The 27,095-nt window shown below is 38.0% G+C and overlaps 1 protein-coding gene across 1 annotated transcript; it reads right to left on the reverse strand.

The window, feature by feature from the left end:
* LYPLAL1 (lysophospholipase like 1) lies at positions 1-25,513 on the reverse strand. The gene is made up of 5 exons (XM_035902208.1): positions 25,450-25,513; positions 22,991-23,090; positions 12,166-12,335; positions 1,057-1,172; positions 1-436 (listed from the first exon to the last, which is right to left on the reverse strand). Exons 2-5 carry the CDS (start codon positions 23,035-23,037, stop codon positions 197-199), a joined length of 573 nt encoding a protein of 190 aa, XP_035758101.1. The 5' UTR covers positions 23,038-23,090; positions 25,450-25,513; the 3' UTR covers positions 1-196.
* Between the last annotated feature and the right edge of the window lie 1,582 nt (positions 25,514-27,095).

A 27,095-nucleotide genomic window follows, 5' to 3' on the forward strand; every position in this document is an offset into this window, starting at 1 on the left:
CAGAAAAAGAAACCCATGTGATAAAATTAATGTTAATAGTCAGCACCATCATTTCACCACTTCAGTGAGCTTTATGGAATATAACAGTGTCTACCTGAAGCTGTGCTTATATAACGTATATGGGACACCCATATACAAGCCACGCACAATCTTAAAACCACAAAAATCAGGAAGTACATGAAAGCTGCATCTTCTTTTAATTGTTTGTCTTTGCTGCTTCAACAGGTAATTTTTTTACAATCCAGGTTTTTAGTTTTTCTATTTCCATTCTGCTTAACTCATGATTAAGGTTTGGAAAAGTATGAAGTGATGCTGATACTCCCAGTGACTTTAACATCTTGTTCGTCTCTTCACCCCATGAGTAGAGAACCAGATCATCAGCAGTTCCATGACACTGAAATAACTCTGGAAGAACACTTTCATTTCTTTTCAAAGCCTAGATGGAGAAGAAAGAGTCAGACACATCACTAAAAATTTTAAAAGAATAGTTACAATTACATGGTGATAATTTACATAGCATCACATTTATTCACCTGCACTTTAGTGGTTATATTGTACTATCTTTACAAAAGCAAACAAGGAAATACTGAAAAAAAACCTCTGCACTTCAAAATCCAATGTGCTAACTCTTGACAAACTATAGGGTTCACTTTAAGGTCTATATCCCTCTCTGAATAAGAGAAATAGAAAAAAATTAATGACAGCAGATGGAGCCCATGAGTATTACAATTCATCACAAATTTTCAAAGAATAATTACACTTACATGGACTTTCAAACAACTAAGGACAACTTGAAAAGCATTTGATTTTTTAATCTGCCTTCTATACTGACTGACTTTGAATAAAATAATTGTCATGTCTGTTCAAAACCATAATTTAAGGACAGCTTTAAAGCCTCACTACCCTTATACTCTGCGTATCTATGTCCAGGAAATGTCGTAAGTTTAGAGTATTAATCAATTGCCTCAGATGAATAAACATGGTGTACTCAATTTTAATTATCATGTTTTTTCTTTTAGCTAACCAGTTTTTCTGTGAAGTCTACCACAAACTCACCTGGTAAACAGCAGAGTCTTTATTCAGGAAACTAGACAAAGCAAAGACTCCTGCCAGATCTTGATGAAACCTATATGCTAAATGCATTGCCATTCCACCTCCCATGGAAAAGCCTCCTAGGATGCAATAAAAGAAACAAAGATTGGATTTGGCTATATGCCTGTGTAACCCAGTGTACAATTTATTTTTATCTTCAGACTTGCTTCTTCTATATACAATGCAATCAAAAAACCATTCTGAGTAACATAAAAGGTTACAATGATCTTAAATCAAAGCATAATTTAATTAAGAAGTTGGATAGCTAAGGTACTGTTGAAGATTCATTACTGAGAGAAAAATTAAAAAAAAAAAAAAAAAATCAGCCAAAATACCATTACTTTAGAAGCCATTCATCTATGGTCCCTACCAGGTAGTCGAGCACTGTGGCCATATATTCTGATGTTAACAAAGCAAAACTCTACAAACAGAAAATTCTCACTGCTTTGTTATTCAACTTATTTTTCCCCTAGGCTAGTAGCATTCACATGTGAAAGATCTGTATCACTATTGCACGTAATCATTGAACATTCACCGCATTAGACTAGTACACAGGTTGAGGGTTTTTTTGGTTGCTACACCTCAGTATATGTGATAAATAGGGAAAAATTGATATGTACCCCATCTGAGCTCTAACAGGACCTCTGAATTAATGGCTTCTGTGTTCCTACATCTCATCAGCTGCACTAATTCCTCACGTGAGATAATTCCTCAGGGGTGATTTTTACATGACAAATGCCCATTCATTAGGAAAGAAATCCAGACTACCGCATTACTTCACAAGGACACAGTACATAGGCTGTTATACTGACTGCATCCAGGTAACGACTAGGGTGAAGAATGACCGGCTGCTGAAATCTCTTCCAGCACAGAGATGTCAACCAGCAGAAAAGTTATGACTTCAGCTCTACTTAGAGCGGCGTTACCATCCAGGGTACCAGTGATACAATGGGTTTGTGCCAGGTAGTTAACTGCTGTTAATTAGCTGCAAAATTCTGAGCCCAGGCCTTGCCGAAGTTTGACATGGGTGCTAAATGAAACCCAGGCAGGAAGCAGTGCCCCATGCAGCACTGAAACCAAGCCCAATGACACCCTGCAACTTTGGTACTTCACCGGAACCTGGGACCACACAGGAAATCTCTGGCGCACACAAGCTCAGAGGTGGAAAATGCTGCACTTTGTAAATATTAGTTGGGTCACGGTGAGACTGTTCCTAATGGGGAATCTGCCTCCAGCATGTTTATCTGCAAGTCCCAGCAGGTCTAAGGCCCATCTAGCTCTCACTCCATCCCACATTAAGACTGGAAGATTTGGCTGGATTTGTGTAGGAATTTTCCCTGAAATCACTATACTAATCCAGACATGAAGTTTTCTTTCTTTCTCCCACACCACATTATTTTTTTGATTTCTGATTAATTTCTGGTAGGTATTTCTACTGGATTTCTGATTCTTCTTTCTACTTACTGTTACCCTGTAGTCTTAAGAGACAATTATGTCCAAAAGCGGTAACTGCAGGTTCCTGATTTACAGGACCTGAATCTTACATAGAAAGAGCAAGACTACAGAACGTGAAGACTGGAGTCTTGCTTTCCTTTTTCAAAGTCCTTAATTGAATTAGGAGAGCTGTATCCTGAAACCAGGACATATACGTGGGATCCCTTAGCTATGCACCCAGGGGGCTGATAATACCCTGATATTTATCTTTGGTAAATAAAGCCAGTACCTGCTATTTACCCTCTGGATCAATCTTTAACCAGTTCAAAGTTAAATGTAGTATGTTTAAGTGCCCAGTGGCAGTTCAGAAAGAAAGGAAGTTGAGGAAAAGCAGAACAGCCCACATCACCTGAAATTTTGAATAAACTTGTCTTCACAAAAAAGAAATTGAAAATACTACTGCAAGCCTTTCATTTGCATCACTATTTCCTACCAGACATATTCTCTTGTTATGTGTAAAACAATTCTGCAATAAAAAAATATATGTACATTGCACAAGTGTCATAATAATCACAAAAATTCAACACCACTGACGCCACATGAAGAGACAGAGAAAAAAAAAATACAGCCTTCTGAGAAAGTATATAAAATACAACAGCTATGCAAAGTTACTACGTAAATAACAACATCTTGTGCTGAAGTTTCCTTTATAGTCTCCTGTGGAATCTGATCATTTACTTCTTTGTTTCCTTGTGATCATTCTGAATGATGCTGTCATCCCCAAACCCAAAAAGTAGCATTTAGAGTATGAGACACCATTCTGCATTAGATTACAAATAAATAGAGATATACTTTGTCCACATATAAGATGAAGTCCATTTTAAGTATTTTAGAATACAGGAAAAAAAGCTGCATTGAAAACTCATTACTAGTTTGTAAATGATTTAATCTAAAATTTTGTACCCAGTTAGTCACAATTTGGCAACACTATCTGCAATTACTCACCAGCAGTCTTTGACAATGCAGTCACCTTCTGTTTAGAAGAATATTAGGTAATGGTTCTTTTATATGGCTCATACTACTATGAGAAAATGTAATACAAAGGACTAGTTCTTTAAATTTGGGTTTCCAGGGGAAAACCTAAAGTTTACCACTCAATACCACAACAATCTCTTGAGTAAATGTCATATAGTAAATGCTTCAGAAACAACATTTCAAATAAGCATTTGTAGTCCGAGACAAATTTTTTTTGATTACAAGTATGTCAGTATAAGTGTAAATTTGATATAACATAAACAACATGCTCAGTCAAGAACTTTTATGAGAATTCAAATTTTGGATTAAGGAAAAATAGGAGGCAGGTACAGATATTACACAAAACAAATGTATGAAGTGACAGTCAGAATGTAAGCAGATCACAAAAGTACAAGTATGCTTATGTACACCAATGATGTCAGCACAAAGAATACATAAACCTCACAGCATTGCTAAGCAGATTGTGTGACGACTGTTAATCAAGATCAAAAATGACATGGCAACATTTCAACCTTAGATGGGCAGAACATAGCAAGCCCTTTGCTTGAGACCCATCTATTTCCAAGAAGTACAACGGGCATGCACAGAAGTTCAGAATTTGCCAACAGGTTTCACATAAAAAGTACATTCATTTTCCATTTACCCCTTATATGTATTTTTAAAGACAGCTGTGATTAATGCTTCAAAACAGTTAAAAAGTGTTGGCTCTACAACGCTCAGGATACCAGTTCAGGAAAGCATCTAACTATTTGCATTAGTTTTCCTGCCTTGCAAAGGAGGTTACAGGCTAAAAGGTAAGCACATACAAACCAGACTCAATTAAGTAAAGCACTTTCCTTTCAGTTGCAAAGAAATTTCACTCAAGTATGCATTTATGACCTCAAATCTGCTTCTGTGGAGTGCTGGTTTCTAGGCAATACCCCTTTTCAGTGAGAAAAAATCTGCTTGTAACTTGCTTTGTTAGTTGAGAAAGATCTGCTGAAATCACAGGATCGCCACACTTCCAAATTAAAGAATTTCAATCAGAAGGAAACTCTGATGCAATCATTTACTAAAACCAAAACATTCTTTGCTGGAGTACAATCTGTAACTATGTTGAAGTAACCCCCACCATATGATGATGTAACACAGAGTGAATAGACACTGAATTTCTCATTGTAATTTATTCCTGCTTGTAGAAATGCACATCACAGCTGCCATTTTTCAGTGATAAAACCTTCTTTCCAGAGCTTGTAAATGGCCTTAGGAGCCTTTTAAACATCAAAGTGTTTGTATAAAACCTTGAGCTCACTTCTGCTAAAGATCTTGATTTATATTAATTTGCACCTCATTTGTATCCATCTGAAATGATAATCTGGTCTATGACAATGCTTCAACATTATATGGAGTTCGGGAAACCAAATATTTACCTACTGTCACACTTCAGCTTTATTAATTTCTTTGTATTTGATCTAACAATGTTTGGGTTTGTATCTCAGAAAATGACTAACTTTATTATCTAGCACAAAGGTTTCTTTATTTAGTCTGTCCCTCTTGTGTCCTGTATACATGAGAGCATGCTAAAAACTCTGCCTTCTCCCCTGTGCTCCACTTCAGTGCCTGTAATGACCTATTCCTGAGTTCAGAGAGCTCTTTAGGTTTTCATTCTTCTTTACAGAAAAATACACCTCTCTAACAAACACAGGTTTGACATTGCCGATTGCTTCCTGAGTCCTATAGATCTGACTGTAAAATGCCTTAGTCAATTTGTTATAGGTAGTGATTATGGACTTAGGGAAAACCAAACCAGATCACTTTTTCGGTCTTCCCAGTGTAATTTTAAAACATGATCAAAGCAATTTTCCACACTAGAAATCACAGCTGTAGGAAACAAATTTTAGTTATTAATCACATTTTGTGCATGAATTCTGCCATCTGCATTGAATATAGATCTTCTGCTCCTTGCAAAGACAGACCTTGAGCTCTTCTTGCATGAATTTGAGTGGCAGAGGTAGAAACTGCTTCGTTACAGTACAGAACCAAAAGAGGAAGAGAAGAAGCTAAGCCCCAGACTTCGAGGAGATAAGGATTCGGACTTGGGTGTAGGGATGGGTTTTGGGGTGTTTATTTTAAGCAGCATTTCTTCACTAGTTTCTCTCTAGCAGCTGTTCTTCATCTTCCCGGTATTTCTTCAAATTTGTCAGTACAGCTTTAGTAACAAAGTGGCAAGAGATGAATGCTAAAGCATACAGTGCCTGTGCCAGCACAGTGCAAGGAGAGACAAATACTCTTCTGCTGTATAAGGCTACACCAGCAGAGTTAGAAACTGTCTTTGCCCATTCTGTTATCATCACAATACATTACATACTCTTGCCTCATTTTCTTTCCACTCTCCCAGCAGTTTTCATTCTAACTTTCTCCTTTCTTTAGATATTTTAACTTAGAGTTACTTTAATCAGTTTGTTATCAGGAATTTTTCCCTAAAGCTACATTTCAGTTTACTTTCCGCTCTCCCTAGGGACTTTCTGCGATTTACTTTCTATTAATGGTAACAGCAAAACCTTGTTCTACACATCATCTGCAAAGAAGCTGACTTTCTGTTTTGACCTTCCTTTTTCATCCATGAATAGAAGTATTATATACATTTAACAGTGTTCATATATGAGTATCAGCGAAGACTACAAATGCCAGTGGAACAGCAATTCCCTTTTCCACAGAAGTCCCTGAACACTGCTCCTGTGTAAGTGCTCAAACGTGTACTTTGTCTCAAGTGAATTTCCTCACAGCAGCGATTTTCTCCTTTTAATCTATTCATGAAACTTCACTAAACACTAACCTTACACACTAGCAGAACTGCAGTGAATGGCTTCCACCTTTGATAGCCTTTTTATTCTGTTTGTTACTCAGTAACTAAGACTCTTTACAAGAACAAAGGCAACTTCCCTGGACTGGCTCTGCCACTTCCTCTTGTTCAGAACATGAATCAATTTGCTATCCAACTTTCTCACCAGCCAAAACACATTTTGAAATGCATATTCAGGTGGTGCAAGTGTTACCGCTTTCTTGTAAAAAGAAGTACACAATAGTTTCTAATGTATCAACTTGCAGTAAAACCAGAACCAGTTACAGTTGTATTTTCAACTGATATGGGTAGTAGAGGAGAACCCAACATGTGTACCTAAGGAATCATAATTTTTAGCACTAGAAGGAAAATAAAATCCATAAAAAGTCTCAAATAATTTTTTACTAAGATGTTACTCTACCAAATCTATGGCTTGCTTTATTTACACCTAGTGTGTTTTCTTGGTTGTTTCTGAGGATGATAGCACAGCCCTGCTGCAACACTTACCTGTCATTTTTGCAGTCAGCATAACGGCACAACATGGAAAAAGGAAGAGGGTAACCTATTATTTATGCTCATGGCATTCATGATTTTAAATTGAATCACAGAAAAGAAACTAGAAGATAGTCTCTCTAAAGTGAAGAATAGTGAAGCACAGGAATAGGCTGCCTTGGAAAGCTGTGAACCTCCCATTAACGGAGGTCTTTTAGAACAAGTCAGAAAAGCCACGCTAAGGATTTGCCTAACCTGCACTGACACATGAAGATGGATTAGTGAATGTTGTTAAGCCTCACTCTTCTATGATCCTGCAGGCACGACTGTGAAGAAAGTACAGGTTAATGTGCACCCTGTGGCATGTCTGCACATGACTCGCAAACATTCTAAAAGCCTATCCATCCATTTAATTTTGCACTGAATTCAGGCATTTATTAAAGACGAGTAAGCATATGTATTCAACAGAGTTTCTACTAAGGCTGAAAAGATCAGAATTCAATTCACTTTACAATTCTTTTCTTCCCCCAGCCATATTATCTGATGATAATATGTAATGACAGTATCATGATTGAATTATTTTTGGTTTTACTGCTGTAAGCCTTATGTACTCCTAATCTTCACTAGCATTTGCTAAGCCCGTCATTCACCATGCAGATAGAAACTGAGAATGTGCCACCTTTCAAAGACCCTCGTTTCTAGATACATTTATATGGACACCAGCAAGAGATGGGAAACAAAGTGACAAGTGGTGGATCCTACTCTCTGGCTAAAATTATTAGCATTTGTATCTCCTAATGAATGATTTATGAAGGAAACAGAAACACTTATTTTTAATGTCTCTTGCTTGCACATCAGGAAGTAAAAAGAGTAGTAGAGCGCCAAAAATAAAACAAATGGCCAGTTCAGGTGCAGACAAAGAAAAGGAGCAAACATTTTCCTTGAAGTACAAATGCAATGCAAATTTACACCAACGCACTGAAAATTAATGAAATGTTTGCTGGTATCATGGGGGAGATGGACTAACAGTACTGCTTTGAGCCCAGCATCTCATAGGCATAATTTAGATAAACCACAAAGCCACGTAATGGGTGGTACAGAAAGAGAAATCTCACTTGAATTGCACTGACAAATGGCAATATAAACCCATGAATTTACTCTGTGAGAGCAAGGTAGTAAGTGCCTCTAAATGAAAGACAGCGTTTTCCTAATTAAGACAGAAGATACAAGGTAAGATGAGCGACAGCAAAAGGCTTAGAAGCAAAAGACATAAAATACCAAGACTGTAGGTGAAATAGTTTGTCCAACGCTTTAACGATTTATTGTTGATTTTTTAATCTTCCCAAAGAATCCTCTTTCTCTGGGATGTCAAAGCCAAGTAATTTCCTCCCCATCCCATTCTCGCACACACTGAGAGAGATGGAAATGCTAATATTTACAAGAAGCACAGAGCTTTCATGTTACTTCCACCATGGTTCAGTAGCTATGTAAGAAGTCTAGCAGTAAACAAGAAGTGGTTGTGTGTCTTGTGTTATTGTTATAGTACAAGGGGTCAGGAATCATGCATGTGGTTTTTGGCATACAGTCAAATCTACAGGACTGTTACAGAAAGTTTATTTTCACTGGCTGCTTACACAAGTGACTACAGGTGGCAGAGACCAACACGCTTGGATCAGCATTTCTGCACTACACAAAAAGTGACCTGTAAAAGTAGGAAAGTAGCGCTAAATTAAGAACAAAAAAAGGGAACAAAAAGACTGCCTTTCACTGAAGTGTAGTTGACTGAAGTGAGCACTATTGGAACACTCCAAATGTGAAGTGGCCGTTTCTTTCAAGAGCTTCTAACATATTCTTGAATACGATTGTTGAAAACTTTGACAATTTCCACCTAAACAGAGTTATAGTACACTATCACTATGGAAGCAGTTAAAAACACAAACACACACAAGAAAGCAAAACAAAACCACCACCACCTGAAAAACCAACTCAGTTTTAAACAGAAAAAGAAATTATTGTTCCACACTTCAAACTGTGGTAATTTGCTTGTTTAGCTAATTAAGCAATGAATTCAGGCATTTATAAAGAAGGAATACATGCAGTTCTTAAGAAGGGATACTATCAAAGCTCCAAGTGTCAGAATTTGACTAATTTTATCATCTTCTTTTATCTCCAAACTCAATATAAACCTACTTACAGGATTATTTGCAAGAAGTGCTTTAGCCAGGAAGATCAGCAAGAGTAACTCAACAGGAATGTTTGGCTAAAAAGTGACTTCCACTATCAAATTCTGAGGATGATATAATTATTTTTGAATAATTATATATCGCAGCCAGTCTCCCTTCCTTCCTCCTTCAAGGTCAGGGGAAATAAACCTTAATGAACCAGAAGTCTATTTCCTCCAAAAGACTTCTGTATTAGTAGGAAAGCAACTCACAAAACTGTCAAGCAATAGAACGGGTAGATGAGCCACGTACTACTGTGTGCTGGTTGCTACACTAAATTGATATGGAACTTTGAATAATAAGACTTTATTTACTTCCAGTGAATTAAGAAACTTAATTCTTTAGAAGTAGATTCACAGAGCAGCTGTTAAAAACAAGGCTGCACCGGTATTTTTCTTGATATAGAAAGAGAGGAGTGGCATTGCACAGCCTGGACTCCAAGCCCAGCTTTAGAGGTCTGCCCCCACAAGCAGCCACTTGCGGATTTCAGAGCTAACTGTGCTACTGAAACAAACAGTGCAGGCTATAATTTCTTTCAGTACAAATGATCTTAACTGCACCCACAATCTTGAGTGTTGTGGAAATTTTGAGTGGCTCCAGAAGAAGAATCAACCCCCAGAACACCAGGTGTTGGGCTTCTCATTTTCCCCTGCTTGAGAGCCTGCTCCTGCTTCCCCTCTCTTCCCACTCGCTCTCCTTTGCACAGTGCTCCCTCAGACCTTGCCTTCTGAGCCCACACCTCTGAGCTGTCAGCAGCTACCCACCTTCCTGCTTGCCTAACACCTCGCTCACCCTCATCTAACAATATCTGACACTCATCCTCAGCCTGTAATTTCTAGTCCGCTATTCCATATAAAACCATAACCTTCAATCTTGTTACCCTCCTCATACTCATTTTGTTTTCTTTCCACTCATTAAAACTCCCACTCATTACAAAATAGACAGTCCCACAACCCAGTTCTCCTTAACTCTTTAACAACCATCTCATTCCCTGTAACTCCCTCTTCATGCAATTGCTCTGCTCTCTTGGCTTCTGTGACCTACCTGAAAAGGCCCCCACTGCTCTCCACAAACTCCCAAGCCCTCCAGTCTCTTCTCTCAACTATTTTATTTCTATTTTCTATAATAAGATATGTACCAGTATTCTCATTATAGATCTCCAACATGATACCACGTCACTGAAGGCACTGGGGAAATATTCCTAGCAACATTTCACTGTGGTTTCCTCTGCTTTCCCTTCACCTCAAGAAAGCTGCCTCTTCCAACTCTATCGCACCCACACTCAAAAATCCACTGTCTGTCCCCGGCTTGTTATCTCAAGCCTCCAGATGGATGTCCCGACTTTTTCAAAGATAAATCTAACAAGATCTGACGTGATTTAGTTCTTTGACAATGCCAGAGGATGGGCAATTATTTGCACAAAGTCCCATCTAAAACATCTAAGAATGTCACGTTAGGCTGACTTAGGCTGATACCAAACCCAACCTTTATGCACAGAAACCTTGCAGGATCTCGAAGCTTCATTCTCCACTGTATCACACACTGGTTAATCATCAAAAACAGTGCAAAGGCGGCACAAAGTCCTCATGGAAAAATACTTAATCTTGTGCTGCCAGAAGTGACACAACTCATTTACCACTAGCAAATTTCTTATGCATCTACACAGGTCCCCTTCTGCACTTTGGATGGACCTAATTCAGGGCTGCCTTATTTTGTTTGTTACACAAATATTAGATTCAACTGTGAGAATGTACGCATGTAGTCCCTGTCACAGAGGCAAGGAAATAGTGCCTTACTCTAGAAGCCTGAAATCAAAGCTCTCAGAGTAAGAAAATAAGCATAATTATTTCTGATTTACAAATGAGGAATGCAAACACACAGAGACGGGGACTTCCAAAGAATCTACGGGCTGAAACAATCGGCGCATACCAACTTCCTTACTCTGCTTATGACTTGTAAAACAACTTTCATACTCCGCAGTCTCACTAGATTTAATTTTGAAGGCTATAGAGAAAGGAGAAAAGCCTAGTAGCAAGCTGGATCTGTACACAGAATATCTCCTAGCTCACCCTACAGAAAAGCACCTGTGCTTCTTCAGCTGTTTCCAAGCCAGCAGGTATAACACGGGGAAGACAGATCAAAGAGCCTATGCTGACAACCATCCAAAACAATGCATTCTGCAGCCAGGGCAATGAGCCAGAAAGGGAAAGTAAACAGAGGCCTTCAAAGAGCAACATGGGGCTGGACCAAGAAAACATGTAGGCTGAACAGTAGTGGCTCCACCGGGCAGAATTTTGACGGCATGACTCAGTTGGCCATAAATTTATAAGTTCCCACATTAAGGGTTTTTTTCCCCAACCTGAAATAGTTTGTGGTCTAGGGATGGGACAGGGAGCCAAGGACTCATGAATTCTCACTCCCTCTCCGACATAGTCTACTCCATTCCCTCAACTCTTGTGCCTCAAAATCCCATTACCTGTTTCACAGAAGTACTGTGAAAGTTACTGGAAATTTGTGGAAATTAGGAGGGACAGGAAGATAGACACATATGAACTATGACAGCTAATACTTCATTTGTTATCAAGTGTTAATCTTTAGTGATGTGTAACATGCAAATTTTTTCCCCATGAATTAACCCAAAATGCTTACAGCTGTAAGGAAAAGCTCATTATTATTATATGATACATTTCCACTCTCCAAAATACAAGTCACTTTGGGAAAGTATGCTTTTCATTCCTCGAACAGGGCTAAAAGGAAATAGTAAAAATATCTACTTTTTAAAGTAAATCACTGCCCACCCTGTATTTCAAATAACAATTACAAATGACTATTTACAATAAAAAGTTTTAAGTTACATTTTTGAGGACACTGTTTGCAGTTAGCCACGTTCCCCATCTGATACAGGTTTAAATAATGATTCAATATTCTTGAGGATTGACTGCTGAAGGGGCTGTTCAGCATTTGCAAGGCACGCTTGTGAGCTTTCAGGATGGAGTAAATTCAATGCGGATGATCTCTTAACAATTAAAAGACATTAAAATAAACACATTAAAAATAAATATCTCTTACCTATTAGTATCCTGCTCTTTGCAATGCCGTTTTTAATTTCATCATTGATCAAGTCTGTAAGTCTCTGGCACATAGAATCAATACTTTCCATGTGTTCTGGACAATCAATAGAGATCTTATACCTGTCAAACCACACAGTGGAAAAGGCTCCTTTCATAGGTGTATATGGCCTGGAGTGGTGGAAGGAAAAGAAAAGAGATGATTAACCAAGCATAAGATCAAAAGCCTTCAGCATACCTGATAAACAGACAATTCAGTTTCTCTTCAGTGAAGGAGAGAAGGAACCCCTTTTGGGTCTAACTCAATTCACATCCAGTCACATTGCATTTCCTTGCATTCAAAACGCTGTCCTTCAGGAACGAAGATAGCGTTTGGAAGCTGTATAAAATGCAAGTTTCAGTCAGTTCAATGTCAAGGTTGACCAGGTCAGCTGAACATTTTAAATCCTAACCCTGTCAAGAGGTTCTTAATCCTAAACAAAGTTAGGGTTGAAATCCACCTAGGAATAGGACAGACTGAAGTAACTGCTAAACAAGACAGCTTTGCAGGAGCTAACTTTATGGGATTCAGGGGTCTTATCCTTGTCAAAATTGACAGGAGACGGCTATCACGAACCTCTAGGTATTTACAAAATTTTCTTCCGTCAATTTTTTTTTTCTTAAATAAAAAGTCATCCTCACACCTTAATGGGGCAGGTATCTCATAAAAATAATTGAAAGAAATGCCATGTTGCTTACTGGATTGGTGCACAGACACAAATTAGAGACATAATACTTCCCCCTCGTAATACTGTGTTGTCAGATTAGTATTTTAAGTGCTTTAACATGCTGCCCAAACCTCAGATAATCAAGGAAGCTACAATTCAAAGCAGCCTTTTCTTTTGTTTTTGAATAAAGATGATGGATAGAGCCCTAAAATCCCAAGAAAGGTGATCTAATTGCCTTGCAACGGCTCTACAATTTAATACCAAACATACTGCTTTGAGATCGATGTTTCATCTCAAAACCAAGCCCCCTAAAATCCTTAATTGCAATGTTTAATCAGAGGGCACATTTTTCAGTTTTACTTAAGCTCAGATCAGATTACAATCATTGCCTACAGCCAGCCTTTGATAAATTTGTCTGGGTGGGAACCCACTGAAAACGCTAACATTGACTTCTGTGTGGATTTTTTTCAGTACTACAACTAAACAAAACCACAACTAACCTAAAATGAGAAAGCACCTATTTCAATTATTCTTAATGAAGGAACAAATTCTGCCTTTATTAATACCAGAGAGATTTCACATATGTAAATGGCTATTTCTAAACCATAAATACTGCCAGTAGTACGAGCGTACAAAAGGCAGTATACTATTTGCATCACTCAGTCACAAAGTCAAAAATGACAGAACACAGATTTTCTTCTGCCCAGTGACATGAACATGAAATAAATAAAGTCCATGACCTAAAAGCTAGTAAGCCAAATATAAAGAAAGAGGAAACAAACAGCAACAGATAGGTACAGACCGACTACACAGTTTCATCTTTTTGAGCACAGCTTCAGGTATGAGTCCCTAAAACCCACAACAATCTACTGTTATTCAAAATGGCATACAAGTATGTGGTCAAGTTTAATACAGTGTGTGCCTTAAGTTGGTCCTCATTTGCTTAATTCAAAACAAACCATATACTTAAGCACCAGAATTAACAAATTATTATTTTTTTTCAAGTTAGCCCTTACTAGTCTATTAAAAAAAGGTAACTCCTAAATTAAAGGAAATTCAGAGGAAATATTTTGTACACCCAACAAGCTAAAGCTACATTTTTAAAAAGTTATTAAAATGTTTTTGCTTTTTTTTGTTTGTTTGTTTTTAACTTCTCTTTAGTATTAACACTGTCTTCAGGATTCTTCCCAAATGAATTGATCAATCCCTGAGAAATAATATTACAAATCTCTAATTCACAGAAGTCAGTTCCTAAGAGGAGACATTCCAGTCAAGAATACCAACAGTGGAATCAGTGGAGTTTCTGGAAGTCCTTGGATCATGTGATGTACAGCAGACTAAGGGCTTGGATAAACAGCATTTAATTCACCATTTCAGCTTCTCTCTCAGCCACTTTTACATCAGTCCTGGTTAAAATGCGTAGCAGCCAGACCGCTTAATTTTCTAGTAAAACTAGAGTACCTTATTTTTGTGTGAGAAAAGATGTGTAAGGTTTTAGTACTATTACAGCAGCTTGACCCAGGATTTTCCTTGAAGATACAAATATGTATTACATTACAGAAAATTACAATTACTTTACAGAACTATTAAAACAGGTTTCCCCACAACTAGAAGACAGATTCATACGATTTATAAACAGGACAAAATACATCATGAGATTATAATATTTGATCAGACATTGAAACTCAGGCCTTTTACCTGCTCTCTTTGCAAATTCTTCAGTAAGATAGATGAAAGACTAATGTGTCTTATGGCCACAGGAAGACACCCCCAAGCAAACGGACAAGATGCTTTCAGCTGTCTCAAAAACATCCTTGCAACCACTCTTGATTTCTCAGAAATGCATTAAAAATAACCTTTACATAAAGCTAAGAAGTAAGATTCTTTCAATGGTTCACCCAACTGGCACATCTGTTTTAGTCATTCACCTTGTTCCTTAAATAAATCCCTTTATTAGCTGGCACACTACAACTCAGACATTACCACGGTAAACAAATATGTTTGGCATGGAACCATCTGTACAGCTCCAAGAACACAGAACAAACATTTTTCATACAATTAAACCACAAAAGAAAAATAATAATAATAAAAAAAATCCCTATGTTACAGTGACACGAGAGGCTGGACTGAAATAGACAAAAGCACAGAAATACAGAGTGGAGTGAAAACTCCATCTGGTAAGATCAGCATGGTCAGTTAAGGACAGTGTCAGACCAAACAGTCAGCTTTAAGTTTGGATTTTTTGCTTTCCTAAGTTTAATCAAAACCCCTAACATTAGTCTTGATGATTTTGTTCCTCTATGCCTCACTTTCTTTATTCTCTTTTTAAAATAATACTAAAAATAAAGCTCCATGTCTCTAAAACATGTGCTGTTGAAACTCAGAATGAAAATACACAGCCCCCCAACTTGTGTGTGGGGTGTTTTTGTTGGGCGGTGTGTTGGGGCGTGCATGTGTGTGTTTGTTTTGCTTGCTTCGGAGCACATAAAAGATTCAAATCTGTACAAGAAAACAAGAATCAAGAACGGTCTCTCTCGGCATACCCAACTTCCAAACTTGTACCCATTTCTAAGACACATTTGAAACACCATTTCCTACAAATTGAACTAACTCTCAACATTTAAAAATAAAGAGAAAAGACGACGTAAAGGAGACATGGCTAATATCAAACAGCATTAAAGAAATTGCAGGCACCCTGAGGAAAAGAATCTTTAAAACGCTTCCCAACATGCTCAAATCGCTCTAGACCATGTTTTCTGATTACTTTATAGGTCTTGTTTTTTAAGGGTGTGCGTTGATCTGCAACTTTTCTCACACATACACTTCTTGCATGAGACTGCAGTTTCAAGAAGATCCTACACACCTAACATACGGATGTCTTAAAAGGAAAATATAGCCTGTAATATCTCTCAAGTACTTATCATCCTTTCAATCTTTTAAACATGTATTCAGATAGAAGTAATTTTCACTGTTGATTTCACTGCAAAGTTTCAAAGAACGCCGATCATTTAAGTTTTCACATACTGAAGATAGGTTAGCTTCTGCTAATGTCAGTTATGTACTAACGATGAAAATATAGTGAAAGCAGGAAGCAGTAACACCATCTTTCTCCACCTTCCTGGAGCACAGATTATATACTCCAGACCTTCTTAATCACTTTTAGAATTGTGCTAAACAGTTTGAAATTATCTGAAGTTAACAGAAGTGGAGAGCAACTGAATGATGCTACACAAGGTTCAAATTCAGATCTAAACCCATGCCAAATCCTAACTCCAAAATGATGCTATTAGCATAGCAATTCACATAAAACTACAGGTGTTTTTATTCGTTATCCAATAAATCACTGTCCCTGTCCAATGTTTTAAGTTCAAAGACAAGCCAGCACTACTAGCTGCTTTAAATAAGAAACGTAAGAGTAGCAGACAGCACATTAATAAATAGTAAATATTCTTCCCCCAACTCCTTCTCCTGATACACAACTGTATCACTGCCTTCATGCTCAGTGCTAATGATCACCCTGCTAATGCAGTCACATAAAACCCAGACCACTGGTGCTGGCTTACAGCCTTCTTGAAGTTCCAGACAGAACTTCCCAAGACATCAGACAGAACTGGGAATTTATACTGAAGTTAGGCTTCAAGATTCAAAGAAAGAAAAAGATCAAAATTTTTGAAATCCTCACTTTTGCTTCCTTCCCAAACCCATCTCCCCTCAGTTAGGAGGCACAGAGTCACATGAGACATTGTAATGTTGTCTTTTGGAAGTCTATGCATCCCTTCGAGAAAAACTACAGAGCACATTGCCAGACTGCTTAAGTTCTAGAAGCAAGTCTTGCTATGCTAATAGCTTCATTTTGGAGTTAGGATTTGGCATGGTTTTAGATCTGAATTTGAACCTTGTGTAGCATTATTCAGTTGCTCTCCACTTCTGTTAACTTCAGATAATTTCAAGTCAAGACTTGACTCTCTTAAAGCCAATGGCAGGTTTTTCCAATGACAGCAAAGTTACTCCCCAGTCCCAAATTCTCCACTAGCATACTCTCACTGCTGGTACTAGTACACTGCAACAGAAAACCTGGTTCATAACTCTGCTCTTTAATTCCCACTGTCTGCTTGAGGCAGAAAGTGAATTTTAAAAGAAAAGGGGGACAAGGCAGAGAATCCACCTATTCAAATCAGTAGTATAATTCAAAGCTCTAGTCCAAGGTATATCGCACGCTAAAACTGTGGTTCAACACATCTTAAGAATGAAGCTTTGTGGTATGGTAACACAGCATAAGATGTGTCAGAAATTCAAACAGCTTAAACTTGGAAGTATACTTAAAAAAAAAAATAAAAAGGAAGGCAAGAATGATCTCCTTGAGGAGTAATTTTTTCTGTTTCACAGAACAACCTGTGTCTGTTCACTCAACCACACGCAAATGCTTTTGATAAGAGTTATTCTGGATATATATTGCCTGAAATGAGAGCTAGCTGAGCCAGTACAGAATGGTTACCTGAAGAAATACCATGTTGACAGCTTTTGTTACTTGGGTCAAATCTTATTCATTCAAGACAAAGGAAGCCACAATAGAAGCTGACATAAAACTCAGAAGGTCAAATTCTGAGTTTGATTCTGTTGGTTTGTTGGGTTCGTTTGGGGGGGTTTTTTGGTGTGTAGGTATAAATTGTGGGGATTTGTACTAATCAGAAATGGCAATAATGTTATGGTTGAGAAGACTGTAAGTGACCTTTTCTAGACACTGCCAGTTCCTCAGCAACCAGGTAACAGTGGCTGCTTTACGAATTCACTGAAAGAAAGTGGCAAGAGGCAAACCAGGATCCAGTCTCAATCAGGTCTCTATTACGGGGTTTGAAAGACACTCTCAGATTCAGAGTGGTATCTTTCACAGGCTGGTGGCAAACACTGAGGATGGATGAATGACACTAGCTAAGCACAGAAATCCCTGAAAAGACTGTAAAGTGAGAGCACAGAACGACACGTAACTAAGAACCCCACAACTGCTTGCTGGAGGGGCCATTTAAAAACCACTGTTTCCCAACTCTTCTGAACTGGAAAACAGTTGAGAGAAGAAAAACAAGAAAAAGGATGTCTAAGAGCATGATGTAGTTAAAGAGATTAGAAATCCAAGATTATTGCCACCATGCTCTACTTTATTTTCCCAAAGCATGACTAAAGTATCTCTGACAAGTGTTTATTGCATTCCACATGGTATTTAGTATATGATGTAAGGCATTTCATGTATGCATATCCATATGCTTTCGTCATCAAATGGAAGTGGAGAAATAAAAGGAAAAGATGAATACTTTACCTAAGTATGCTTCTATCTTTATTATGGAGAATATGTTCGATTTCTACTTACAGAAGGAGATGAACGATGATATCAACCAAAACCCTTTCCATTTGTCCCTCAAACTTCCAGCTCTAAAAAGACTTCTTTGTGTTAAATTTATGAATGAGGTTAGGGCTTACAAAAGTGAAGAATTAATAACATTTGCTTGAGCCAAACGTAGTATGATAGGCACCATGCATGCTCCCTGACACGGCTCCGCCAATCCCTCTCAAGCCTGACCTGCGGTACCCCTGCTGCTTTTCCAGTCCTAGGCCTCTCACAAGCAGAGACTGCCAATGTAGCTAGCGGTGCCAAACTGTCTGGTGGTTTTGCAATACAGCCAAATGGGGACTACGATGAGATGAAATTCATTTCCACCCATGAGCTGAGTAAAGATGTGAACTTAGGTGAAAGGATGAAGTACCAGGCCACATAACACTGAGTGGTGCTTACCAGCCATGTGCTTAGAGACAAGGGAAATTAGGGAAAAATGGGAAAAAAAAAAACCCAGACAACAAACTCTGCATAGAGACTTATTGGCCACAGAAAGGTATGTTGAGTGAATGTCAAAAAGGTGCACAAAATAGCCCAAGTATTTATAGCTTACTTTCTGACTTGCAAAAGAGAAGGACTGTCAGAATGGAATGCTAGACAACGCAAAGAATCTTTGACCTAGATTTTTTTAAGGGAATTATAGAAGGTAAGGTATACTTATTAAAACAAGTAGAGTCTAAATGGTTTTAACTTTACCACGTTAGCTCCTGCAATGCCAATTTAAACTATCACTTTCTATTAAAGAAAAAAAAAAAAAAAAGGTTAAATTGGGTGGTATTCAGTTCTGATTTAGAAACTCAAAAGAAACCTAATGTTTAAGTCACAGTTATAGCAGCTGAGACAGTATTTAAAGCTGTATCCATCCTGACCCAAATAAAAAAGGAAAAAGGAAACCCTTTCCCTTAAAACTATTACTGTAGACGTGGCTTTTGGGATTGCATCAGCTGCTAGGGCTACAATTTGAGCTTCTTTTTTTTTTTAATTAAAGATATACATATTAGCATTACAAGAGAGAGGAAATAGGATTCTGTTATGTTTAACAAGTTTAATATATGTACAGAAGCACTGATCTCAAAAGCAAGCTAGATAGTTAAAACCACAGCCTATTAAAACAAGATCTCTACTCATTTTTTAGTATCCCAGTTGCCTACATTACAGAGAAAAACAAAACTTCTCAAAGCAATGTCTGAAAATTTTCATTTGTAAAGCAAAATTTGCATGACTCAGCTACATGCATTTAATTTCCAAACATATTCCAAAATCAGGTGCCACTACTCTCACTACATTACACTTCAAATCCATGTATTTTTCCCTCTTTTTATCTAAGCATGCTTTTTATCACAAGCATTTTACTTAGAAATTTTGCAAGTTTTTCTTTCTTAATAGTAAATTGCACCATCTACATTCTGTTATTTTCACTCAGGAAACAAACAAATGAGAGACTCATAGGACTTTCCACAGTGATGAGGGATGAGTGTGACAAAGCGTTGCAAACACTTTACCTGTCCAGAGGACATCTGGTGATCATTCTCTACACAGACCCTACACATTATAAAAATGATTAAAGTAAATCTTTCTTTAAAAGTGTAACTTTCTACAGAGACCTATAATGAACAGTAAAAACCAGTTTTATAAAATGTAGTTCAGTAACATTCTATTGCTTTTACCCACAAAATGGAAGTATTCTCTCTAGTGTTTGCTGAAATCAATGCTAATGAAGCCAGAGAACATCTTTTAGAATTCTTCTAGATTATATGCTGGGCTGGTTTTCAAAAATAATTTTCAAACATATCGACTCTTGAATCAAAACGCATCTGAACATCTGATGTTGCAGTCAATGAAAAATATGTATGCTTCAGTGCCTGGGACAAAATCTAAACAAATGTAAACATAAACCACATCCACCCTCCACAAAGGAAAAAAAAAAAATATTGATGTTTTATTGAAAAACGTGAATTCCACTGCTTTTCAGAAGTCTATTTAATAGAGGTGAAGAATGCATATGGCCAAATCTATAGATATATCTATCAGCAGAATTATATCCATCAAAAACGTGAAGCGGTATTCCTGACCTGCAGCTTATCCTGCCAAAGCCTCTAGCACTGCAGTTGTATCATCAAAACTGCTTTTACTGGCATAACTACTGTGACGGAGAGTGTTCAATGTGTATGTGGTAAGTTACGCTGGAAAAGACAGGAGTTTATAGAGTATGAACTAGATCCACATTAACAGTATTTTGCCAGAAGAGCACATTAGCCAAGCAATCCTAGTACGGCCTTGCCTAACTTTAAGCTTTTCTTTGAATTCATCACCAGTGTAAAAACCTGCTGGCAAACTTTGCAATCTGCTCCTATAATTGACAATGCAGGGGCAGGTTGTGCCACCCACAGAGACTCGCACTCACATCAGCATAGCTTTCCACCAGCATATCACTCTATGTGATAAAAGACTGGATCAGAACCTTCTTCGGCATATCTGCACAGCTGTAACCATCTACCTATAGGTCTCATTATGAATGATGCTGAATTCCTCTGTTGGTGCCAGAAGCACTTGGAATCCTTATCAAAACCTATTACATACACACACACATAAAATTAGACCACATATTCAAATTCCTAAAGCGGATATAATTATTTTAATGACTGCCATTCAAGTTTGGATGTTCTAGGCCTTGATTTTTCTTTCTGTGGAAGAAAGGAGAGCGATCACCACAAATGTTTCAAAAAGCATAGTGCGTTTTGGACTTGGATACCAAAACAACATGAAATGGGTCTGTAAAGGCTTCTGTTATTTCGTTTTCAACCAGTAACACAGATCTTCACAAACTTCACTTCATCACTGCTGTAAACAGTGGCAAACATTTTTGTACTTGAGGGCATCTGTTTTATTTCATTATGTCAGCTAATGGTGCTTATCAGCAACACAGGGCTGTACGCTAATATTCCCAAGCGTACTTCATATTGCCAGTCAAAGACAAACGGTGTGGGTATTTTTTATTCTTTGAATATACAACTCTTCACAGTTTTGCTAAAACAGACTTCTGAATCAACTCATGCATGACCTCTATCTGCTTTAAAGAACAAGAGTAACCCTGACTTAAAAAACAGAGTGAAATTAACTCTTTATTCACATCTGTTATTTACAACGCTATCTTTCTTCCCATCTGTTTACCAAAGTACTGAAATCCAAAGTCTTAAGACAAAAACAAATTCCCCATAAATGCCACTCATCTGAGTCAGGAGACCTTGCTGGTTAATTATTTATACATAGTTTACCAAAGTTATCCAAAGAAACCAAAACAAATGAGAGAAGGATTGGACCCCAGCAGTGCAGTGGGATGGAAAAGTAAAGCACTGGCCTAACAGATGTGGTCTGAGGTGCTCTGGCTGCATGTAATGTGAAGAAAGATCGTTTCACAGTGAAGCAAAACCTCCTGCATTTCTCCAGTACCTGCTGTGTTGACAGGGAAGAAATGGAGCCCATCAGTATGTGTGATGTGCCACTGATAACTCTAGCATCACTTTACCCTGTCATCAATGAAGTAATGAGCAGATTTTTTTTACGGAAAATCATATTCACTACCGACTAACCCAAAACACACTGCTTCAAAGACTTCCACTCATGGGCTTGATTTTTCTGTAACAGTGAGTACATTCACACTGCAATCTCTCAATTGCTTTTCCTGCCTAAGTAGATCATAAAAATACATGGTCAAGGAAAGGTTGGTTTGTTTTGGGTTTTTTTTCACATATTAGTGAGTGCCAGACAAAATCTGCTATTGTACTTGTTTATAGCCTCCAAGAAATTTTTTTTCTGACTTTCAAACCTCTGTACCTCGAAAGTCCATGTAGAATGTCATAATTTCCTTTTCCTTTCAGCATTCATCCACACTTACGCACAAATTCAGAAAGAAACTTAAGCCCTATTACCTTTCAAGGAAATATTTTTCTAACTTGGAGCCACAGGCCCCTTAAAAATGAATTTATATTAAGAAAAATTAAACATCTCTGAAATATAAGGCCGTGTCTTCAAATAACTAAATATGGAGGTAGGTGTCTGTAGCTTTTAGCCTTTAGGTTTGACCTCATTAACTTTCAAGTTCCCAGGGGTAAATATTTTTATCCACATTTCTCATCTACCACTGAACACAGAGTGTCATTTAGTAATGAGATTTCTGCCTACAGTGAACATTGAACACAATTCTCTTTGAAACAGCTCGGTCAGGATTCAAACTAGAAGAAATGTGCAATTTTAAATTCCCAGTCCTTTCTCCAGCAGGTGAAGACTATTCACATCCTACTTGCCAGAAAGATGGACCACCTTCAGAACTGAAACCTGGCATTAAATACAACAGAATATTTCAGTGGTTAATGTATAGGAGTTAATAGAGGTAGGATTATGATCCAGAACATGGCTCCATAATGCCATTAGAACGCACATTGGAGTATCTCCTTCTATTTGTATCAAGGAGATGGAAAGACACTAGGAGGACAAGAGCTGAATTTGAATTAGACATTGTGACTTCTGGGAATGCTTAACCATTTAGAGTCTTAACCACTTAAAATCACAGTCCCTGGGCAGCAATGCACTGTTGAGCTCCAGTTTTGCCAAAAAGCATATACACGTGAAAGAAGAATGAAGTGCTATGACAATCTGTACCAATATTCACAAATGTATTTTACAGCACTGGAACAGAGTAATTTAAACCTACAGTTAAATATATTAAACAGTACCTGGCAGGAGCTGTTGGGTAAATTACTCTTATATGCTGGAAAGCCATGTCTTGATTCAAAAGTTGTTTTATCCATGTTCTTGCTCCTTGGCCAGTATCACCTGTATCACACAGAAGAGTACAACAAGAATTATTCCGTGCATCTAGAAAGAAATTATACAATGTTAAATATATTTATACCAGCTTAATCTAATTTCTAAATCACAAAGTTAACTCTCCAAAATGCTAAAGAAGAACTTAATAGAATAACCTCAATCCCCTTTCCAATGAAGATGGACTCAAAAATTCATAGAAACAGACTACCTAAGAGGTCTCACAGCATAAGTTTAATACTTACTACATCCAATGGCTTAAGTACCTCCTAATCCTGCACAAGACCTTACCTCTTACTTGCAACTTACCTTATTTGCTGATAACAGTGATAAACAAAAAATACTGATGAACATCTTAAAAAGTGAGATAAAAATACTTGCTGCTCCCCTTAGATAATTACTTTTACTACAGAATTTTATATTAACACACTTCAAAACTTAGTCAAGAGCAATAAAGAGGATCTTCACATTCAATTATGCTAATTACACATAAGCTTTAAGAGAAGTATCACATTCACAACGTTTTGTACAAGTGCTCAAGAGATAAGTCTGGGTTAAAATATCCGGAAGGCTCCTCAAAAACCTTAAACCCACAATTCTGTTTGAAAGCTAGTTGAGATCTGACTCTCAGTGTGCTTTTTTCCTAGTCTTATCAACTCAGCGTATAGCCAAACCCCCTGCAGACTGAAGTGCTATGAATAGATACACAGGATGAATTCTTATGCAGACAGCACGTGTTCCTTTCAAACAAATACACGTATATACACCAGGCAGTTTCTAGAGTTTGTCTTTGCATCACTGGTATCTTCAGCTATAACTTCACTGCCACCTCTCTGAACAGCCTAAATACACAAGCCTCCAGTAAGAGCTAAACAATGCCTCAAGCTTGAGGAAACTGGCCCGTCAAGGAATATGGTTTATAGTAGGCAGTAATATAACATGTAGTAATGTCCAACCTAAAAATTTGGTGTGGATTCAGCAAACTGAAATTTCAGTACTGCCACTTATGCCATAGGATTTTAGTCTTATTTGAAGCTGAGGCTCCCACATACTATCAACTCAAACTGCTAATCTGAGTATTCGCTATTACTTTATCTCAGATTGGTCAGTTTAACTTTAGAACTCACTCTATGCTTCTCAATAAAATGGCCAAACCATAAGAAAAAATATCACTGCCCTCAGCCAGGCTTACTGCCATGTTCATCTGAACAACGTCACATGAATTTACCTATTTGTTCTTACAATGGTTATAATTCCCCAATGGAGAAGATTTGCTCTTGCTTTAGCACTCAAACAAAATTCAGTGGTCTTTATTTACACACACAATTAATGCATCTGCAGAATTAAAATGGAAGGCAAAAGGATCCAAACCCAGCTTTTTTTTTTTTTGTTGAATGCAAGTGGGTTCCATGAACCACAAAGTTTAGTCTGTTTGACCTAAATACTCCAAGTGATAAATAAACAATAGAGTCGTAAAACTGACACAAATCTTATTCTGTGCTCTGTTAAACAGTAAAATCAAAGTTACATCTTTCACTGGAAGCTTCAGAACACATTCCCACAAGCGCTTTGCTTATGTGAGTATAGAATCACAGAATGTTTTGGGTTGGAAGGGACCCCTAGAGGTCATCTAGTCCAACCCCCCTGCAGTGAGCAGGGACACCGCTAACTAGATCAGGTTGCTCAGAGCCCCGTCCAACCTGGCCTTGAATGCTTCCAGGGATGGGGCCTCCACCACCTCTCTGGGCAACCTGTTCCAGTGTTTCACCACCCTCATTGTAAAGAATTTCTTCCTTATATCTAGTCTAAACCTACCCTGTTGTAGTTTAAAACCATGACTCCCTGCCCTGTCACAGCTGGCCCTACTAAAAAGATTTTCCCCATCTTTCCTATAGGCCCCCTTTAGGTATTGAAAGGCCATAATCAGGTCTCCCCGCAGCCTTCTTTTCTCCAGTACTATGGTCTGAAGTCCAAACACACATCAGATTCTTAGTAGATACTCTTGAGATGCAAAGGTTTCCTCTTGGTCACCTAATTTATGAATGACATATCTTAAAGAGGCTTGAACAAACATTTGTTTTTCTACACACTCCTCTTTTTTCAATTAGAAAGCAAAAGTCTAGGCTTTGCAAATACTTGCACAGGACCAATCCTCAGGTAGGTCAACCTAAGCACCTATCTGAATGCTCACAGAATTGGGACTTACTTCAGTCTACAAACTGCAAATGGTGCAGAACACATTTTTATTATTTCCTCACATTTCTTAAGCTTTGCCAAGATCAACAGAAACATTTACAGTTAATGAAGCTAGTTTGTCCATGAAAAGTTCATAGAAAACTCATTAAGTTAGAGAAAATTAAACTATGACCTGCGTGTCAAAGAGTCGCCACGGTCCAAATGCTTTGCAACCACTGTGAGCACTTGCATGCAGAGGTAATGCATTTTGATTTGGTAAGAATAGAATCTGGAGAGGAGGGAGAAAAAGGGGAGGCTGTGACACTAAAAAAACCCCTCAATAACCTTCTGAAAGGATTGTCTTTCAGGCTGTTCTTAGATTTTAGCATTATATGGTCTTCTGAACACTACTAAAAAGAAGGAAACGATGCACAGACAATCCTGATTTGAGTCTGTTTCCTAACCCGAAATAGACCTATGGCAGCAGTATTATCTCCTCCCCGGCCCCCCGCCCCCACTGCAAGTAAAATATGAATTAGTTTCCTTTCAAATATAGCTTGAATTTCCCAATTTTCTTTCTGTGCAAAGTTTAAATTTAAGAACATGTAACATGCATGTTACAACATGCAAAACTGTAAACCTAAATCTAAAAAATTATCCATTTGTTATGTCCATTTGCCTTCCCAGCTGAGCTACCAAATGGATCCTCTACTAAATTTGATGTATAGTACTGGGAATTTTCTGATATTTTTTATACCATTTTGCATTTACATTCTCCACTTGTTGTAATTTGTCTGGAGCAAGCATTATGAACAAAATGGATTCATGCCATTTGACTGCCACTTTCCATCACAAGCGCTGTACAGAAGGCACCAATTCAGGTTTACAGGCCAGCCCACAGCAATGGCACTGTGGCTACTTCTGTTTTAAATTCTGTTCTGCGGAACTGTTAAACAAAACCAAATAAAAGCACCCTCGTACTTCCCCACTGCAAACATTATGAATGAAATCATATCAAAAATGAAAAATTGTAGAGTACTTTAACCACATGTGGAATCAACCTCTAACCATAATCTTCCCTTACTCCTCCAGCATGAGAGGAAATTATTTCCTCAAGCATTAAAGCATTAGCGTTAACAAGAGGGATGAACGCATCTTATGAACTCTTTTCACTTTCATTTTTTAACTCACAGAATTTGAGAAAAGCAAAGTTAAAGTAGATTATAAAAATGAAACTAGTTTAATAAGCACGTACATCTTTGTTAAACTAAATAGAAGCATCAGCTAAAAGCAAAACTAAGAAAAAGATGCTGAAAGAGCTGAGCACGTTGCCATATGCACATGGACAGCTCAACAGAATTGATTCTCAAGGCCTTGATCTAATAAAGACCTATGATTACTGGTCTTTTTTCTCTTTTTTTTCAGCCACGTGGACTTTGTTATTGTTGTTTAGCAGGTCAGAAATAACCTCTAAGAAGAAAACAACAAAACACATGCTCCCCTGATGCCCTCAGACCGGTCACTGATGCAGGTAACCGCTTTCTGCAGACGGTGGCCATGAAGCCAGACCCTTCTGAACAGGGAGAAGTCAGTCTATTAATGCTGGCTTTTAGAAGGCGACAATACTTTCAGCCTGATCCTAAAAACCCCCAAGAACCGCGTCAATTACGAGAATCATCCTTCGCACGTGGCTACCCTTAGAGTGGACCAGCTAAGAGAGCTATCTTCTGGAAGGCGTTTGTTCTCACGGCGAAGCAAACCAGGCTGGCGTGCAAGGGCACGGGCCCTGAAACAGGCCCCAGGGGCCCACCCCAGGCCCGCCGAAGCCCAAGCGCCAGA

This window comes from Egretta garzetta, unplaced genomic scaffold (genome assembly GCF_000687185.1).
Source record: "Egretta garzetta isolate BGI_Z169 unplaced genomic scaffold, ASM68718v1 scaffold339, whole genome shotgun sequence".
In the NCBI taxonomy this organism is placed as follows: Eukaryota; Metazoa; Chordata; class Aves; order Pelecaniformes; family Ardeidae; genus Egretta; species Egretta garzetta.